At 37.4% G+C, this 21,566-nt stretch overlaps 1 protein-coding gene across 1 annotated transcript in view; it reads right to left on the bottom strand.

The window, feature by feature from the left end:
* atad2b (ATPase family AAA domain containing 2B) overlaps positions 1–21,566 on the bottom strand; it is a gene marked incomplete at its 5' end in the record, with an annotated part of 98,241 nt that overhangs the window by 32,072 nt on the left and 44,603 nt on the right. The window contains 2 exon segments of the mRNA XM_014020079.1: positions 1,732–1,862; positions 4,457–5,203. Coding sequence (XP_013875533.1) covers positions 1,732–1,862; positions 4,457–5,203 — 878 coding nt within the window.

Here is a 21,566-nt window from a genome sequence, read left to right as displayed (position 1 = left end):
ACACTGGATTTCTTCTTTCAGCCCTTTCTTGAAAAAATTTTAAAAAATAAATAAATTCATGATTTATTTTATCTAGTGTTAAATATTCTGCTTTTATTTGTATATTAATCAGATTAATATATTTTGTACATAAAAATGACTATGTTTTAATATCCCAGCATTTTTGATGCAAAAACAGCAGCATGCCTGAAGAGGAGCTCAGAGAAAAAGGAGAGACACACATACAGCTTGCTATCTTTGTGAGGACTTCACACACAGCGCTCACTGCATCTCTGCCTCAGTCTGCGCTCGTTTTTTACACCGGGCAAAAAAAATAAATTTTAACCTGCTGACATTAACTTTAGATCACAGTTTGAAATGTACACCGAAGAAAACCTACATCATGACTTTTATACTGCGGTCAGAACAAACGTGATATATGAGCGGAGTCTGCCTGGTTCACACATGATGGTGGACGGCTGCACTCGCTCTTATGAAAGTAACAGCGTAAAAGACCGAAATCTTTTTTATTTTAATCCAGCAGGGAGAACAATAGAGGTGTTCTTCTATGGCTCCTGTGAGCAGCTCCAGCATTTTTTAAAAGAAAAACAACGCTAATTACAGTGCGGCTTCAAAGTAAAACTAAGGCGCTCCCGTCCGGAAAAGAAACTTAAACACACAGTTGTTCACTCTCCCCTCATATTCCAACACAGAGGGCAGAAACAGCTAAATTAGACAGTTAAAACACATTAAAACTTCATAACTCACCCTTATTGTTGTTAGAACTCGGTCTCACAACATTAGCAGCTGCTCTCTCTCCGAGGGAGGGGGCRGCAACATGCGCTCGCGTGACCCAAAGAATGGATCGGCCAAACGGACGGACATATCGGCCGATACCGATACAAGGAAAAAACACAAATATCGGCCGGCCGATGTATCGGTCGACCCCTTCTATCAAACAGGATTTGATTGGGTCAACACTCCTGGATTGATTTTTGCAGGGGTTTGCAGAAAGCTCCTCCTCTCAAAACCTATGGCTCCTTCATGGGATCTACTCCTGGTGCTAGATGCGTTATATGTTCTATAAATCTGTATTAGGTGGAATAAAAAAATCGTAGTTCTGAAAACAACGCTTCWGCTGACACTCGTCTCTGCCAAGTGTGTAGACAAAATCCATGTTTTATCCATTCAACCATTGAGAACAAAGTTCACTCAGGACAAGCCTAGAGTGACTTTACTTCCAAACCTTGTTTTTCAGCCTGAAGTGTTTGGGTCATACTCTCAGTGGAGGTGGTGGCTTTTTTGTATCCCTATGTTCTCCTCTGAGGCGCAGGAGAGGTTGGTATATTTTCATTCCCAATGTGAAACATGAAACAAATGCTATGGAAAAGAACTTTAGGTTACTTTTGTGATTCCAGTTCTCAAAGTAGCATGAGTGAATCTCTCACAAAGTCACCCTGCTTCCTCAGACAATGCCAGAAAGTGGGGAATGAGTTGAATAAACTCAGAGCAGCAACAGCTCTATATATGGTGAAAGGGACCCTCCCCGTCAGGCTTATTTCCAGCCAGTCATGGCCGGCACAGCTCACTCATACTRCTCAGAAAACCAGAGCTACAAAAGTAACTTTAGGTTTTACTTTGAAAATGGTATAAAATCCATGAAACATTCTTGTTTTACCAAACCTGCTGCATCTAATAAATGTACTCCAATACCCACATTTGTGTCAAAAATACTCTGGGAAATATAGTTACCAGAAGCCGCTGGTGGTCAACCACTACTGGAGGGCGGGGGGATACTGGTTGCGGCTCTTCCTCTGTCCTTCCAGCAGATCCTTTCAACTGCTCTGACAAGCTCCACTTGCTTGTCTTTACACTGGAACCATCTATGACGAGATAAAAGCCTATTATTTGGAGAGAACATTACCACTGACAGATTAAATTTTTAAGCTGTGTGCATGCTGCCAAAATAATCCAATAACACCAGGGCAGCTCAATTTAAGAGCCCATTTTTGTTTTTCTATAAGAGTGAAAAAGTACAAACTGGACAAGAACACACAAGCACAAAAAAAGCCATGACTACAAAATAAGTGCAATATAAAAACAGCAAAAGTAGAAAATATATTTGTAGTAGCAACTGAGTGAGCATTATCTCACTTTTTTCTTTTTTTTTTGTCCATTCATTAGTGTTGAAAAAAGGRTTTTGTACAAAAAAAGTCCCAGCACAGCTTTTGAGGACAGTGAAGAAGTACAGTAGAGAAGCTTTATTATATGAATATTAAGATTCAGTTTCTTTGCTCTTTGCTCTAATGGCTTAACTACAGTTTGTTTTCAGCCAACATCAGCCTTTGTTTAAAGGAGACCAATTATGGGTCCTAGAAATTTTTATGGTATGTCTGTGGGCTATCCAGACCATGTTCATTCAATTTAATGCACAAAATAATTCTCAGATAATAAAATTTCCCATTTTCTAGTTCTGCCTGCTCTGACTTAGGTTCAGAACGAGCTGTTCATGTTAATGAGCTCTGTTGGTAATGCCCTCCAAAAATCTGTTGACATTAACTCCRCCTTCCAAAGCCAGCGTTTACGTTAGCATGGCTAATAATAGCAGAAGCTCCGTTGTACAACTGTATATATGAGACCCTGAGCCAGACCCAGAGGCAGAGTCGGTCACAGCTTTTTTTTTCTCCCCCTCCTGTGTCAAAGCTCTGCGCTCACTCTGCATGCTGTTACCAGGGCAGGTACTTGGAGCAGCAGCGGTCAAAATACCTCAGAAAGTTGAACAAATAGGCTAAAGCTAAAAACAATAGAGGTACATGAGAAAACTGTTCATAACGAACGAAAATAAATAATTAAATTGTTTGTGTCCGTGTCGGTCTCAAACCCTGGTCTCCTACTCTCTGGTCCAACACTCTACCCATTGCCCTATTGGAGGCTTGTTGTRAAATGAGCTGCGCATTGCACAACAACAACCGTGACGGCTTTTTACACTGAGGAGGAGGAGTCTCACCCGGGGGTTGCTAGGTAAGGGGCTGAACACAGGTTCCGGTGGGTTGTCGTACGGCTTGTGACATCACAAAATGTAGGAAGTATAAAACTTGTCATTAATATGCTGTACATTAAAAATACATTTACTTACAGTAAATATGCCCCTGGGTGCAYTTTTTTGGTCCTAGGACTGTTTTTTTTAAGAAGTACATACCCAAAGTTGAGTAAAAAAAAAAAACCTTTAAAAAGTGAATTTTGCATAATAGGTCTCCTTTAAGACCCTGTGTTTGTCTCAATCAAACCAGGGTATATACATATATACGTCAATGCGTGATGACGTACGCCACAGGCTCACAATGGTGCTCAGCATAGACATGAATACATAGATTCTCCATTAAGCGGGTTGGCCCGTTGCTGGGATGCAACACAGCATCCACCTTATTGAATGTGGCAGATCTGCCAGTAAGCTAATACAAGTAAATGGACCGAATATCAAAAAGTGCTGTTCTACAAAGTATATTTAGCTAATGTTTGTCATCAACCAATTCACACAAAACACTTATATATTTGGAAATTAAACAAGCACCGAAGACAACATGTCTGACTTTTTAAATGTATTATAATTGTGTTTTCTGAATTTGGTTCTCTTTATTGGCTGAAAGCAATGTCAGGTAATCCGTGGATTGAAGACGACGATGACAACGCATTTATTTTCCTTGTCCTCACTTTCAGGAAAATCTTGTTTGACTTATAGTGTGTTTCTACAAAAGCCACATAAGGTACACACGCTGTCAGTTTGTAGCTGGCTAGCAGCTCTGTGAGGTGACCTGTACTTTTAAAGCAGCACCATACGCTTTCAAAAAAACAGACATTGAGAGGCTCATATTGTTCACAAATAACATGAAGGAAGACAGGAACGTCAACCACTGTGCGGTGGCCAGGAAATACATCYGCAGTCATATTAAGTTTTCAATACCCTTCAAGTCATAAAATTTTAACAATATAAAAAATATTTGAGAAAATTGTGATCTCAATTTAAATGAACAGAAATTGTAATTCACACTTGAGTAGGAGTCCTAGCTTGTATCATATGATATGGAAACAGCAGACTATTGATCAGTCAGAGAATAYGTATTAACCTGTGAGCAGTGGCATCTTAGCAGCTGCACACACTAACACACTTCCTTTTTTTATAAAATTGGTTTGACATTTTTTCACACAATTTGCAAAAATAATAGATATTTAGATAGATTTGTGTCAACAGATTAGATTAATCAGTATAAGATTTTTTATTGATTGTAAGTCTGAAGCTAATTATTCTTAAATTGCAGATAAGTTGAGCTCAGATGATGAAAAAAACAGTGCACACTTATGGAGCTGCCTGTCACCAGCAACTTCAGAGCAGACAAGCAAATTAAACTTTATATGCAGAATGTTTTGAATAAAAAGGAGAATTAAAGGGAATGTTGTGGGGAAAGAAAAACAATCATACCTTCTTTTTCTTGATCGTTCTCAAGAGTTTCTGTAAGAGCCTCAGTATCCAGGGGATGTTGGTCCTGAGTTGGTTTACAGACATTCTCCTCTTTGTGCTCTTCTTGTTCTGATCTCTTACAGCCTTCAGTGAGGCTCTGAGGAGTCCTTGTGTCAGCCTCACAGCTCCTCTTGAGACTGTGGGAATCCAGACTATCCAGTGACTCAGATCCATTCACGCAGCCCACTTGTGAAACTAGGAGAGCCTCTGTGTGTTTAGGCTGGACCTGAGCATCTAAAGGCTTGAATGTTTCAATCAAAGGCTGGAAGCCAGCCTTTTTGGCCGGACTGTCCCCATCTGCATTCAGCAGGGAATTGCCACCATGGCAGTTTGGCTCTGTGCTCTCAGACTCTCCCTTCTTGGCTGTGGGCCCCTCTTCCTCTTTAGACGCAGGCCCCTGTGTGGCTTCACAGGCATCTGGGAGATCAGCAGATGCCACAGCTGGGAGTTCACTGGAGCTTTCCTCCTCTGTGGAGGGGCCATGGGGATGATGACCGTTGGGCTGGGGACCTGTAGCATCACAAGACGATTCCTCATCCTGCGTCAAACAAGAGTCACTGGGTGCTGCAGCCTCCACTTCTGCCTCTGGCTCCACCTCTACCTCATCTTCTTCCTCAGTTTCTTTTTTGTAGCACCTTTTTTCCTTCTTTTTCCGTATGATGCCACGTTTCCAAGATGGTCGCCGACAAATTTTTCGCTTGAAATGATCTGTGATGAAGAGAGGAAGACAGTTAATTATGGAAGAAACATTCCATCACTTTTATCCACTATTTATACAGAAATAAAAAAAAGTCTTGCAAAAATGAGACTGAAATCTTGAAATATCTCATGGTGCGTTCACACCGAACGCGATTTCAGCATCAAAATCGCAGCCAACGCTGAAGTTTGAAGCTTGTGCACTTTGAGGTCAGACGCAGGACACCTGCGCTGCACGGCGACAGCCGCCCCGCCCCTCCCTCCTCTGTGGGGCTGTTTAATGTCGGACGAGGAAGTGGCTTTGCTTTATTTACAGAGAGCCAGAGCGTGTCACGCTCATCAGATAATTAATTCATAATTAATTCACCAGATAATTCAGAGAAGAGGCTCACAGCTCGCTTTCAGTACTATTTTTTTCAGTCTGATGAGTCGCTGCCACGCATTGCTGCGGATCAGGACACGACTGCAGCACTCATTTCAGCTAAAGAGCAGGAGCTCTGTCTGTTTCAGGTTAGTGGACATCATTCAGTAAACTGTCCCGTCGGGAAATATGTCRCTACGTCACACAGTGGAGTCTCTCTGATTGGTTGACGCTGCGCGTTGAGCTGCAAAAGTTCAGATTTCCCAACTTCAGCGATTTGGACAATTTGGACGATCTGAGCGTTCGACGCTCAGATCGTCCAAATCGTCCAAATCGCGCTGCTCTAATCGCGCTTGAGGCGCCGCAGAACTTCCCGACGTTGCTTGAAGCGCGTCCACCATAGACTTTGTATGTAAACCTGCTGCTCCTGACGCTGAAATCGCGTTCGGTGTGAACGCACCATCAGAATTTACTGTGAATCCTGTAGCTGTTAAGGTGATTCAATCGGAAGTTGAGATTTTGGTTTTTCATAAAGAGTAATAAATACTAGGTAATGGACAGAAGTCCTCTTACATGGATGTTTAACACCACTAAAAACAGATGTTTCTATTGAGTATTAAAATTTTTAAAAAGCAAGCAAAAGCTTGATCTCTGAAAGGGCAGTGAAATGGTCACAAAACACAAACAAGAACGTGCAATTTAGTTAAACTTCATTTTTTGATTTTATACGACAGACTGAGACGCACACCAAAGCATCAAAGTCAAACAAGCGGGCAGCTGCAGAAAGTGAAAAACAGCATAAAAAGTCTTGGTAAACATTTAAATCACTTCCCAATAACAACAAAATAAACTGTATTTTTAATGTTTAAAATAAGAATAAAATCTGTCAAGCTTCATTCAACATCTGTCAGTATTTCACAATAAAAGCAAAATGATGAGCATTTTGTGTCTGTGACCACAGAGAGCCAACAAAGATAACATAACAGCAAACTCAGATATACAGTTTTAGCCTCTGTGATGCTTTAACTGGACAATGTCAATATTTAAATATGTTAAATGCGAAAAACAAAACCATTTTAAATGTATGCCTCACATTAGTTTTAAAAAAGATTGTGTACTTTTACAGTTTTTCCTTGACATACAAATTCCATTGCATCATGTTTTTGCAACATGGTGACATTAAAAATTTGATTTTTAAATCAGCAGGAAATTATGCTCAGTGAGATATATGCCAGTGAAATTTTCTATTTTCTCCCTCTTCTAGACATTTATCTTTTAAAATTTGAATTATGAGCATTAATAAGAAAGCAAACAAAGATATGTTACTTGTTCACCAACTGAAATAAAAATTTCTATAGTTCACCTTCACAATCTGCACAATGCATGCACCAGATAACAGATAATGGATAAAATTTGATTGGTTCATTCTTGCTTAATGGTTATTTTTGAGATTTCTTTTTGTTTAGTCTCAATAATTCCAACATTTTGTTCATCCTCCTTTGCTTCACCTTTTACAAGATTCTGCTGTCAGCACAAATCAAGTTTTCATGTTAAATTTTCTCTACTCAAACACTGGAAATCATGTTTTACAAGCTGTGTAAATTCACATGACAATGCACTTAAGTGCTGCTTTGGAAATTTTACTGCATTCTCCAATATACATTGCACATGTGGCACCAGGGTCTTGATATGGAAATTCATACTGGTCTGAAATAAACCTAAGCAGAATAAAAGTAAGACATTTATCAAATGAAGAGAAATTTAGTTGGAGGTTCATGGTGACAGTGAACCTTTAGCCATCTTGCCTAAAGCCAGTGACAGAGCTTCTAAATAGGATACTTAGACGGCTTGCAGAGATAGTTTTAAGATGGGATGCTGCTTTCATTTTGGATTCTTCCTGATCTTATCTAAAGCAAGTAGACAGCAGGAAGGTATGATATACAGGAGGAAGACAGGTCTTGAGGGTTGACTGGCACATGGGATTGCTGTTCAGCTATAATACTATGGCAAGAGAGAGAGAAAAAAAGAAAGCAATAACAAAGAGGCAGAAACCAGGCCAGGCATCTTGGGTATTTCTAAGCAGTGGCATTGCATCAAGCGATGCTTCTTTCTTTGTGTGTTTTTTACTCATCCAGTCAGGATGTATATTTTTGACCAGTTTTTATGCAACCTTCAGAATTTGTTTACAACTGTCACCTTGCAGTGTCAAGCTATTAGTCATATCTTGGCATTGATCACCTCCACTTAAGATATTGCTTCCTTAATTCTTTTTTTTATTTATGTATTAAAAAAATACATCTTGAATTTAAAAAAGCTAACAAAGGCATAAGAGCGGCATATTTATTATAAAGAGAACATAAAAATGAGGCAAACCAATTGGGTTTTCTGCCCATAACCCCACTAAGGTGCATATTTTTCACAATAATTGTTTTTTTCTTTGCTGTACAAACCAAAACAATTAATCAGCAGTGCAGCGAAAAAGGTCTTATTGGGGTCAGCTATTGCCATTGAAGTTATTCAGCATGCTGCTGAGGGAGGGAAAGGTGAGTCTGAATGGCAGCAAATGACATGTAATAGTCAGCTCTTAAATAATGTATGAAAACTGTTAGAGCATGAAGAGCCAACCACAGTAAAGGGGGATATGCTGATGTTAAGTAGTAACAGAGGAGAACCGGGGCTTTTTGTTATAATTAAAAGTGCCTCACCCATACAAGATTTATGTAGTTGCACAAATTTTCAAGCTGCCTCCACACAAACTTGTCAGAACAACCTTTGTGCAGACAGACAAACGCTCACAAATACAGCTTTTGTGGCTAGAAGCACCAAGAGACCACTATCCAACTGCCATCAAGACAGTATTAAATAAATAAGTCAGACCAGTGACACCCATGAACAATTCTGTGGTCTACTTTAATCACCACTGTAGGCTCAATGGGCAATATTGTCAGAGCCACTCTGATTCATACTTACTTTGAACCATAAGTCTTGTGTATTTTTAATTTGCTGGGTAGTACAAATGTAACATTGTCTCTGCTCTGAATATGTAAAATGAATGACACAGAGGATATGTAAAGAAGTAGTGTGTATTCTTGGGTTTCCACATGTCCAGCATAAATGGTCTAAAGACGAATGGTTTGTTTGTGAGGCCAGCCCGGCTTCAGACTCAAGAACCAAACCATTTTGGTGCTTGCAGATCCAGCATCATGAATTGGCTGCCACTAATGCCATTCTACTTTCCCAGTGTGTCACCACCATACATTGATATTACAATAGTATATTGTTCAGCCCCAATCATAGACCTATCACACTATATCACACATAATGGGAAGTCCAATGCATTTTTAAACACCCATCCAAAAACATCACCAAGGCACTGCAAAAACCATGCACAGGCTGCATGTTCAATAAAACAGACCATGTCTGCAAAACATCAAATGGTTGATGTGACTAATTAAAGCACACTAAAACCTGTAGAAACCAAACATTCATTCACTTATTCAAAGAAATGCTGCAGTAAGCTTTTTACTTTTGATATGGATGTATGGCCACCATTTAGTTTTCTTATTTTGGTAACAGGTTGTTGTGAAGTAATGGAAATGTTCACCTCTAAGAAGTGTATGACCTGCTAAAATTGCTGTGTAGAACGAAAGCATCATTATTTCACCTTTTTACCACTAATCTAACATCAAAACCAAGGTCATCACTCTGATAAAAAGACAATATAGAGGCAAAAATTACCTCAAGGTAAAATACATAACATTCAGCAGCTGAATAACGAACTCTTGTTAGAACATCATCAGTTGAAAAGATGTAAAAAAGTATAATTGATTAAACTCATGATTAAAAATAAACATTTATGAGTTTAATAATCACAGTTTAATTAGACTGATCCATTTACGCAGTGCTGAAAACTGAAATCAGATGTCCAGACACCCACTCTTTGGATGGAGCCCCCTACTCAAATATGGGGTGTATCATCAAACCGTCGGCTCGCAGTGTAGGTCGGACTCATCTACAGCCCTGCCAAATTTCATGTTGATTGGTGCTGTTGTTTTTGTGCTACAGTTGACCAAAAATCACTAAAAAAAATTATAAATACAAAAAATAAACCGTGCAAAAACATTATGACTCCCGCTCACGCTTTGCGTGCGGGGGTCATAATTACCTGGAAACAAACAATACACTAACATTAATCAATCTCATACACAGGGTGCTTACCAAGCCTGGACTAAGGCCATGTCTTTAAACGGATCTGTTTACTGCTGTGCTTTTGTCAGTGTATATGTTTTTAATAGATGCGTGAACTGTACGTTTCAAAGAAAATGAACAATAATTTCCTTGCCTCCAGAGGAGGCTTGTTTAGTAATTCTATTCTATAAACTCACATTTAGGATGCTGGGTCAACTTTTTGAAACACAAGCAGGGAAATAAAAATGTTACATTAATTTCAGACTAGTGGCAAACAAGTCATCATGAATACATTAAAATAAACAGGTTTAGACTTTGTATTTACAGGCTGTACTTAATGCTTGCACAGGACTTCAAAGTGCATTTGTCACAACAATGTAAAAGTAAATAAGATTTAAATATTATCTAGAGTTACACCAAAGCTGAGATTTGGGTAGATATATAATAATATGTACAAACTGAAAATTAAGAGGTTTTCAAGATTTAAAAAAAATAATTTTCACAGTCAGTATCAGAGATATACAAAAAGTACTATTACGGTAATCAAAATATTAAAAATTTAATACTGCCAATAAGTGTTACAATTTATGATAAGATAAAACCTGACAAATTCTGTAAATAAGGAATTATTTTGTTAAGCATTAATAAATCAACATGATGTATCTTCATTACTTGCAAACAAGATCTGTCACTGTAAAATAGCAAGACTGGGTACAGCTCTCTTTATATACAAATAACCTATTTTGCATCAACTTCTGATTTTTTGTAGTTCTGTCAGGAACCACTGGAAGATTGTATGTCAATCTTGTAACACAAATGAAGTATTGATCAGCCATGCTTTTATAACCTGCAAACGATGATAAATAGCTTGGAGATCAAAATGTGTTTGTCTTTAACTAAGCAAATTTTAGACAATGTTCACACTCATTTAAATCTAAAAGCCTGTTCAGAACTTATAAAAGAAACTTGGGGTTTACATGAAGACATTTTCCCAAGATTTACACAATCATTGCTAATAGACCTGATCCTCTGCCATCATTGAGTACTTGCAATAATTTGCTTGTTGCCACAGAAAAGAGATAATGTTTAGAGGTACAATCAAAAACATTTTTACCTATGGTACTTGAGAAAATGTGTTTACTTGTGTGGGCTGGTGATTCTGTAAGTGCAGAATCAGAGCTTAAGTAATAAAAAAGCTACAATAAAGATGTGCATCGGATATTCAACAAAAGGATTTTTACCATTAAAAATTTTGTATAAAATAAAAATGGTGAATTTGCATTTGTGGTCCTTGCTGTGAAAAATCAAATGTAAAAGTAATTTGTCTTTGTCTGTGATGCTTGTAGTATAAGCAACAAGAGCTTAGTCTTGATTACTTTATTTTCCCAACTGTATCCCCTCCCGTGGGGGGTTTCTGCCATTTCCAAATCACTGAACTGAGCAATAATTAACAGAATGCAAAAGGCAGTATATTTTCATCTATGACTGCTGAACAAATTCCAGTTCAGTGCTTTCTGATAACTTTAAATTCCATTTTGATCTTTTGTTACATTAAAAAAAACTCGTGAAAATAAATGTGATAAAAAGACAACACAAAAGCTTTTTTACTTTAACTGTGGTGTAAAAGATGAGGGTTTACAAATTATTTCAAATATCTCTGCTTTGTTAAGATAGTAACACTATTCTACATTAAAAATTAAAATCACAGATGGAAGGAAAATTAAGATTTTACAACTGGCTGGCATCACGCCCAACCGAACTTAAAATGGCTTTTTTCCAGCTGAGTAGTAAAAGTTAATATATCACACGTGCTATTGTGAATGAGACATAAAAAATAATTAGCTACCAACAGAACAATAGAACTAACCTCAAATGAGGAAGCTGTAAATTATTTACACATGCGCCCAGCCTCAAAATATACACGTGCAATTTAACATGTAATTTTAAGGGTTCTGACTTTTTGTGCCAACAGGTGAGCCAGTTTCACCTGTACATTTCATGTAAGCAGATCACGTATCATGTAGGTTGATGCAACTTATTTGCTATTTCCCTTATGTCATTATCTCACTGGGCTACATATGTTGCAGACTAGCTGGCAAATGGCATTCGCAATGAATTATCCGTGAAGTTTTAAATGTTTGTGGAGATTCTCAAATTCCTCGTACGGATGAAAAAGGCTGACTGTATTAGAAATAATACATTTTGCTTTACGCCAGTAATTCATGGCAAACTTTAATGACCTAGTTTGTCATGGCACCCTGTTTATCGGTAGATAGAATGATTATAGTCAGAACAAAATTTGCTAACAACAGTCACTCTTAGATATCACTTGTATTTATCTTTGTGTTTTCCCTTGACCCAGCATTTCCTTAGGATGAAATCAGGGGGACATTATTGACAGACACTCTGATGGCTCTGTGTTGAACCTTCTAGACTGAACCCAGACGACCAGTCAACTAAGTGCCTTTCTTCTTTGGATCACGTACTTCTGTCCTTGTTAAATAAATATTTCCACAACAGTGACATAGTCAGAATTATCATGGGCAACTCAAACCTGTGTCAAAATCTTAGTAGTTTTAAAGAACCAGAGCTGTATCTAAACACTGACATTGAAACTCTTGTATGACAAAAAAAAGACTAAATGCCCAAGTGTTAAATAAAAAAATTAAATAGACACATTGATGGTCCAAATCTACCCATCTTAAATTTTTATAATGTAAATCAAATATTGTCACCAATGGTGAGTACTGTATGGGCAATAAATACAATAAAAAGTAAATGTTTTTCAGGAATTTTACATGCAAAAAAAAATTGCTGTACAACTTGATGGTCACTAGATTTCTAACTTAAAATTCAGGGAACATGCATCAACACATTTGCCTACTTTTTTGTAATTTTGAGTCACCACCTAGTCAACCAAGATACTGGATTGATTGGATTAATAATAATTTAGTCAGCCACTGTAACAGACACTTTCAGCATACTCCACTTGGTAAAGTGCAGCCTAGCAGCAGCATGCAGGAGTCTGAACTATAGGATGAAAAGAAACCCAAAGATCTAACAAGAAGAAAACATGGGACAACATGGCAAACACTGTAGAAGACAATAGAAACAGAAAGAGTGTGATGGTGACACAGGGCCTTTGGGACTCTAGGTCATTTGGTCATGAAAGGCAGACAGGCGTTTGTCACTTGATGCGACACTTTGATCTAAAACTTGATGAAATGTTCAAATCAATAAATGATCCCATCCTTGCTTCTTGAAATTAAGGGCATCAGTCACTATCTCTCTACTGCTATATCACCATCTTTTCATTTCCCCTTTTCACTCCTCTTGTCTCATTTTCTCATTTCAAGTCGAACACATCCACACCACAATGCACAGTTCACACAATCATTCAACAATTTGGAAAATAAACCCATTTGTTTTATTGCCAAGGCTCGAGATCAATACCATTCTCCTTTCTGCACACTAAAACCAAAGCTGGAGCCATTAAAGAGTTTGTTTAGCTAAGTACAAAGCCGTGAGATATACTCATGGCTGTTCTGAGTAACAAAGCTTCGTCTGCCAGCACCTTTAGAGCTGACTAAGAAGTAGTGTTTTCCCTTCTACAACTATTGCAAGGTTTGATGAGTGTCAAATCAAATATGTATAGTAGTTTATTTTAAACAAAATATATGGAAATAAAAGCATTTTAACCATTACTGTAATTTCACAAAGCAAGTAATTCTGGGTAGAATTTAGCTGATAGACACACCAAAAAGCAGGTCACTGTGTAGTCTCAGCAGTCACACTTAATCCCACAGAACAACAAATACTAGAACAAAGATGGAAATAGAGTTATAAGAAAGATGAGCTGGGGACATAATTTAGTCAGGGCATCTATCCTTTTCTTCTCTGCTGCTTAGTAAATGGCCAGTGGGATGACGGTGCCTGTGGTGCCCACTTCACAGAAGATAGATATGCCCGAATGCACCGGCAGTTTCAAGAACTGCTGAAGATGTCAAGCCTGTGCACACCCGTATGACCACAGCAGGACACAGAAGCTTTCTGGGGAAATTATCTGTTGCCCAAAGCAAAAATATACAGCCACGCATGTTATAAAAAGATATGTATCAGTTGGCTCATTTTTACTGATATGAGTGATCAGCGTCCCTGAGGGAAGCTGAATATACTGGAAGGCACCTGGCAAAAGTCCTTTGAAAGAAGTTATAAACAGCCAGGTAGTGTGTAAAAAGAAACCATGGTGTTTACCTAAAGGCTCAATCTTTCTATGAACTTAAGCTGAAGTTTAGGATTGATAAGCCCGGTGGATAAAACATAAATTACATTCTTTTGGATGTAGTATATTACTAAACTGCAATGTAAGGCTTATGCAAGCATTATTAGAACATTTAATTAAGGTCCTATGACATCTTAGGTCTTTCACAATTTATTTAAATTTTTCATTTCATGTTTTACAATATAACCACATTTATTTACCTAAAAGAATGTCTAAAAAGGTTGTACATTTTGGAGAAGTATTTTACATAAAAGTTAAAAAATATTAATACTATAATTACACATCATGTCATGTGAGACGTACATTTTCACTGAATCCTAATGATTGCTATTTTGATGTTCATGGCACTGCAGTCTAGTATCTGGTTGTCTGATATTTTTCATCAGCATTCAAAGCTGCTTCAAAGGAGTTAACTGGCTTCGACTTCAGCTACTATTGCATTCTGGCAATGCTTTACCATAAATGAGTGTAACGTTATCATTTGTTACGAAGGGCCAATCAACTGCACCAACAAAAATTATAGAAAGTTTAACTTCATATTCATAACTGTTTAATGTTCTGCTCTAAACTTTGTGTTTGGCATCAAATGTCATTTCTGGATGCCTGTAGCAGACTTCTTTGCCTCAACTCTGACCACATCGCAGAAACAGAAAACAGAAGGCTGCAGTGGCCAAAATGTGGCCTTGCATTCATTGTGAATGTAACTGTAAAGTGTGACAAACATTTAGAATATTTATTTGATCTCATCCATTCAGTATTTCTCAGTGGACTCCAATTTGTTTCATTCAGCAGTTCCAGAGGAATGTTCTGTATTGCCATAGACATAGGGTTCTAAGGTTTGAACTGCTCCTGATTTGTTTGCATAAGATAAACAGTGGTATAATAATGAAAGATGGCTCCCATATTGAACAAAACACTAGGTTTACAATCAAAAACATTCTGTTTGTCAGAACCATTTTGTCCTTTTGAATAACTTTACACTTCATTCTTAAAACACTAAGCTTTAAAAATGTGCACAATTCAATAATTGTTACTAAATAAACAGTATGAACCTAAATTTGACAATATACAGCACTAATATCACCTACAAATTCCTAGGTAACTCCTATGTGCAATTTCCCTCTGTTGACTGTTTCACAAAAGCCAAGATCAAAAAGGCACATCACATTCCTCATACTTTGTTAGAGCTCATATACATGCTAAATAGATTAGATTAAATACCAATTAGATGCCCTGTGAGTCTGTTAAAGGATTCAGGTCATTACAGCTGTATGATAATGGAACACGGCATTGAGTGATATTAAACTGAACCATGATTATGAAAGGATTTTTTTTATTCTGTCTTGATATTTTACTAAATCAAATTTTTCTTTAAGGATTTACTGAGGTTCGATCTCAAACATCCTGAGTTGTGGAGATCATCTGCTTCAGATGCGTCCTGTTAAATATTTGGTTTCCAATAAAACCAAGCTCTAATCATCTTCATTAGGGATGAACTGATATGAAAATTTGAGCCAATATTGATATCCGATATTATTTTTGGTGTTATGGTCGATAACCGATATTTACCAATATTACACAAACACACAAATTATTTACAGTATATGCGTATACGCACAAACACACTTGGTCCTTTTTTGATACCGTAAATAAACGACCAGACCTCTGACATGGCTCTCTATTTCAGTTATTCTTGGCTATGCAGCATCAATATCACTATCATGATCAAACAAATAACACTTGACCAAACATTTCKCCTACAAAAAACAAACACAAAACTAAAGAATGGAAAATCTATATCGGACATTAATATCGGCCCCGTTTTACATATCGGGCCGATACTGATATTCTAAAAAATGACCAATATTGACGATACCAATGTCATTGTCGATATATCATTCATCCCTAATCTTTATTGTTCAAACTTGCTCATGACAATGTCCGAAACTACAGAAGTATTTTTAGTTTTTTTAGTACATTAAGAAAAAACATCTGCTGATGGTACATGCCATGCCAAGACATTCGTGTAAGTCCTTGTTATGGAATAATTATGTACAGTATATCTGTCTTACCGTGATGCTGTCCAGTACTCATATCTCATGTGATAACTAGTTTCGGCTGTTTTAATCTGTTGCCCTAGACTTCAAGACTCCAGAAATGTAAGACCTCTTTTATTTTGATAAGGTAGTTCCTGGGATGATAGCTGTCATTGGTTAGGTGGTTACAGTTGTCAAACTGTGATTGGTTGTAAACGTGTTACAGGATGTTATATTATCGGCTGCTCTGCACTGACGCGGCAGCCACAACTTGACAGACTTCTCTGATTGACTTCTGCTCTGTTGTTCCTCAAATTAAATCATTTGACGGCTATACACGCAGACTTTCTGTGCATTTATTCAAACGTGTTTCTGCATTCTTGGTAAATTCTGCCACCACATCCTTTAAGGCTTTCTTCCTTATGTGCTCAGGGATCTTAGAACTACTACACAGAATGAAACTATTGATGTTCACTAGTCCTTTGCCTCTTTCCTTTCTTTTAGTGTACAATTTCAGAGTACTGATCTAAAGTAAAACTTTCCATGTATTGTAAAGAGCTTTTTGTCTTGAAATCAATGGCTTCTTTCTATTCATTTGGCCAGGCTATTTTATCAGCAGAGTATCTGTTGACCAGCAGGAAATGTGTTGATGGCTTGAACTTTGGTCTAACCATTGAGTGGGTTCTTCTGGACTTAGTTTACTCTTTTTAGGTATTTGGTGGTGGCCGATTTTATTGTGGGTTCATCACGGTTGTCATTTTATTGTGGAATTCCAGGGTATTTGTAGATACCTTATACATCTACATTGTTGCCTTGGGGATATCATCCATCCACATTTATCCAGTCTGAATGGCATTCCAATCCTTGCTGGACCCATCCCCTATATCCTGGTGAGGTGGATCAGTAAGTTCATGGCTCACTAATTTTTTGTCATTCATTTTGATGTAATCCATGTAGAGCAGGTGACTGATGACTTTTCAATCAGATGGTCTAGCTGAGGAGGTTCAGGCCCATGCAAAACATTAGTGGGGACAGGTAATCACCTTAGTATATGTTGTACTTGATCCTGCCTAGTGAAATTAGTTTTAAATTGTCCTTGAGTGTTGTCTTCAACATTCCCATTGAATTCTTGATAAAAGTTCTTAAGTGCCATGTTGATATTGTCCAGTGTCAAGCATTCCAAGATCCATGTGTGTGAGATCAAGTCAATAGTAGCTTGGGTCTACCATACAATAAAGAACCTAAAGTGTAGTCTGCAGAAAGATTCCCCTGAGACTGTCAAGCACATTGTAGCAGGATATAAGATGCAGGCAGGCAAAGTGTACATAGAATTAGGGGTGTAACAATACATCTATCTACATCCATATATCTATTAAATGGTTATTTACTCAATTACACAATCTTTCGATTGTGTTAGATGGGCATATCTCACATCTTATCAATGGCAGACTTGTGTACTATTCAAAACAATATCATGTCAGATTTTGCAATACAAAGAAAAATTGCATTGACATCCAAACAAATTGATATACTGTACTGTATTTTAATAAAGCTGGTGATGTGCACCTTTACATAGAATTTCACAACTAGCTGTCTGAAATTTTGCAAAAGAACATCTGTCAATTGTGGGTTGATTGTCCTGCCAAACAAGTGAGACCCCACCAAGAGTTGTGGAGAATGACACGGACAAGAAACTGTGGGACTTTCAGATCCAGACTGGCAAACTGGTGATAGCTAACCAATCAGGAATTGTTGTGCTCGACAAGCTACAGAAGCCAGCAGTGGTGATAGATGTAGCAATCCCAGGCAAACTGTAACATCAGGAAGAAGGATGAGCACAGATCTAAGAACAGCTAAGCCACTGTGCAGAATCCTTAAGCTTCCAGGTCTCTTGTACAGGGGCCTGTTTTTGAAATAGTAGAATAGGCCATGTGGCAAAAAAAAGAAGAGTGAGAAAACAGATTATAAAAGTGATCTTTTATTTTTTTACTGTGCAAAACCAAAATAAAGTATAACTATAAATTATTTGTTATGACACAGCACCAGTAGTGTCATATTTTATTTTAGTTAAAAACTTAGACCACCACAGCATGACTTCCAAACATCCCTTTGAACGTAAATCATTACACATGGGGTGGACAACTTAATGTCAAAAGAGATGCATCATTTTGAACTTTCTAAAAAGAGCAGAAAGTCCAAAGAACATTTTGCTCCCACAAACAAATCCATATGTCATTTCACCCAATCATGGACTAATGCATCATGTTTGCAAAATTGTTTCAATTACGGTACAACTTATCAGAATGAGGCAGAGAGAAGGGACAGCACTCCATTAGGCTGCTTGGCGCTTACCATTTTCTGATGTTGACTGAAATTGACTAATTCACTGCATTATGGTTAAAAACAACAAGTAAAACCCCAGGAGGCACTGTATAATTTTGTGTTTGTAGTTCAGACTAAATGCCAGGATGTTGGACTTCTCATTGGTGTTGGCGTGAAACAGAGCAAAAAGAAAACTCCCTTTTATCATCACCTAAAGCAGAGCTCAAAGATTCATATTAATTAAAATGGTGGACTGAAATTACAAAACTGCTAAATACACACAAACTCTACCCTGAGAGATGGACGAATATTTTAAGATAAAACAAGCTTAGTGGAAGTTCAGCTAATGTATTAGGGAGTGTGTAAATAGAAATGTACCATTTTTTATTGTGATGCTTTGACATAGTGTTAACAGTTTGATAATTCATTTTCTGAACTGATATTTTGCAGGTCTGTTTGTGTTTATGTAAAATTAATCCAGGTTCTAAATTAAAGCTGTGTATTTCTGAAGTTTCATAGTAAATTTTAAGCTAAGATCATCTTATAAGGGACAGTTTTGTCAAAACTTGCTTTGGTTGACTCGAAAAAGTAATCAGCTGTAGGTGTACATCCACTGAATACAGTACTAGCCCATTATGCAGCTCAAACTGACCACCAACTTATTCAGCATTCAAAACCCTACCACTATGATTCTCTTTTTTCGACAAAATAACTTTCAGTGAATAAGCATTTGGGGGTTCTGTATCTAGGCTCAATCATCCCAGTGAATCTTCCAGGGTCATTTCTCTTAGGCAGAGATATAAGCTGTTCACAGTAACTGTATATGGCAGATAAATACTGGTCATTCAAATTGAAAAGGACAATCATCCAGTATCATAAACTTGTAGGGACTTGGCACACAAGAACAGCTGTGCGTGGTGATACAATAACAGTAAAAAGATCCACACAAACTCAATCTCCAGACACACAAAAACTGATGTCATATCATGGGATGGGGTAAAAAGGCATCACAGATGATTTTACATTCATTTCACGCTTGATGCCACAATGATCCAAAAGGCATCTGTTCCCACAAAATGGCATTGCATGCCCAGAGCTTTGCATGGATTTTTATTGGCAAGTGCCACCGAGTATCAGAGTATGAAGCTCTTGACTGCTTTAATCAAAAAGAAATGCAAAGTGTCCTCGCAAGGAGAAATGTCCAGTTCTAACATCCATATACCTGACCAAGCTTTTCACAGCTTCAGGCAAGCTTCTTTGTAATCTGCTTTTAGACACTAGTACATTCTAATTCTAGCCCTGAAGAAGCTGTGAAAATAACAATCATCACCTTTTGGACGTGTTTGATGCTCTTCGCAATGACTTACTGTAAAACTGACCCATACACAAAAGAACAACAAACAAAAATGGTATTTGTAGCTGTCAGCAATGTAGTCTTCTGGCAGTTAAACCCCCTTCGGTTATGATCACCTTCTTTACCTTTTGGAAACTCAAGTCTGTCTTGGATGTTTGCCACTGTGATGTATACTGGTTCTTGTTCTGGGATATTCCTATGGTCAGCTCTTACATTCTCTAGCCATGGGGCAATGGTGTTATGTTATGCTTCTTTCTCCTATATGCTCCTGCAATATTGTTCAGTCTCAGCCTTCTGTTCTCATGTTATTCCCCTGACACTGAAAGTAACCTTTGGATGGAGCAGTGGAGAACATATTTATTCCTCTGACTTCTGCATCCTTATTGAACCTTTTCAGCAGGTATCCTGAGCTGTGAGGTGGTGTTTGGCAGTCTTCGGTGCTTTCAGTATGAAAAACCTGCAGTATATCCATTGAATAACTCTCAGCCAAGAAAATACCACAACTTTCTCCATGGTGTGTTCTTATAGTTCTAAGAGCTGGCTACTTTCACTTTGTGTCTCCTTGATCACAGCTTCTAGCCTATTCTTTCTCCTTGGTGTACAATGATGCTTAAGTCTTGTAATCTTCATCTTAATGACTATGTTCATAAACTCAACCTGGTCCACAGTAGTTAATGTATAAAATTTCAGTTAAAATTGCCTGTTTACAGCAGCAACTATTCAGATTATTTTCCTGATATGGACCAGAAAACAAATGTCAGCAGACAAAACGATTAAACTGTGAACTCTGATGATGTAATCAGTTTAAAGCTCTTGATTATATTAGAAAAATGCTGGGATTATTGACAAACAGCATCAGAAAAGCAACTGACATTTTTAGTACTTAACAGTTGACACATCAAGTTTGTAGTATGGTTACAGTAGAAATCAATGTGTACAGCACAATTATTTAAAAACCAAACATTCATTTACTTACTTCAATTTGGATTTTCTATCAAAGCTAATTGATCTAATTTACTAATCTACATATAAAATATTTTAAGCACATTCTTATTTGAAAAAAGTAATTTTAAATTATGGGATAAAGTCAACGCTCAAACTTCTCCAGTATAAATTTAAAGTTTGAGTTTTTAGTCACAACCTAAACAGCAGGTATAGCTGACTAATTTAACCTTATTCAAACAATAAGCAATTTTTTCAGCATTCCTCTCTTATTCATTCTACCCAGCTGCGCTTGTCCTGTAATAATTAGAGTTTTATTTGTTTTTTTTTTAACTTGTCTCCTTTCATTCAACACAATATTCTTATAAAAGGAAGGGCTGAAGCGTTAGTTGAGGAAGGTAACAAATGAAAAATCACTATTTAGATGATTGATCTGTTTTGTGTGGAAGAAGCATAAAATGATGTATGAAAGCCCCTTTTATGTCAACATGCCCAACCCTGAAGGACACCTGAATTGATAGAAAAAAGATCATAAAGTTTGTCACAGTGCCTGTTACCTGTGAATAGAGTTCTAGGTTTTCTTGAGTCAGCTGGCACAAAGAAAGCCCAGCTATGTTGAATTTCCTTTGTAGTATACCTTTTTAGCTTGAAGAAGTTGAAGGTACTAAACAAAAATATTACAGAAACACCTGCTAAAAAGTATAGCACGTAGCATAATGGCTTCAAAACATTTTTTACTTTAGTAAATAAAAGTCTGAAAGTCAAATGTCCTTTTAAAAAGCAAGCTCGAATTAGAATAGCAACTTCCAAGAACTTTATTTCTAGCAGTGTTTTTTCCAAGTTTGTCTTCCCATTAACCTACTTTTTTTAGTTTAGTTTATTCATTTCTT

This window comes from Austrofundulus limnaeus, unplaced genomic scaffold (genome assembly GCF_001266775.1).
Source record: "Austrofundulus limnaeus strain Quisiro unplaced genomic scaffold, Austrofundulus_limnaeus-1.0 Scaffold239, whole genome shotgun sequence".
Classification (NCBI taxonomy): Eukaryota; Metazoa; Chordata; class Actinopteri; order Cyprinodontiformes; family Rivulidae; genus Austrofundulus; species Austrofundulus limnaeus.
This window is presented reverse-complemented; position numbering and strand designations above follow the sequence as displayed.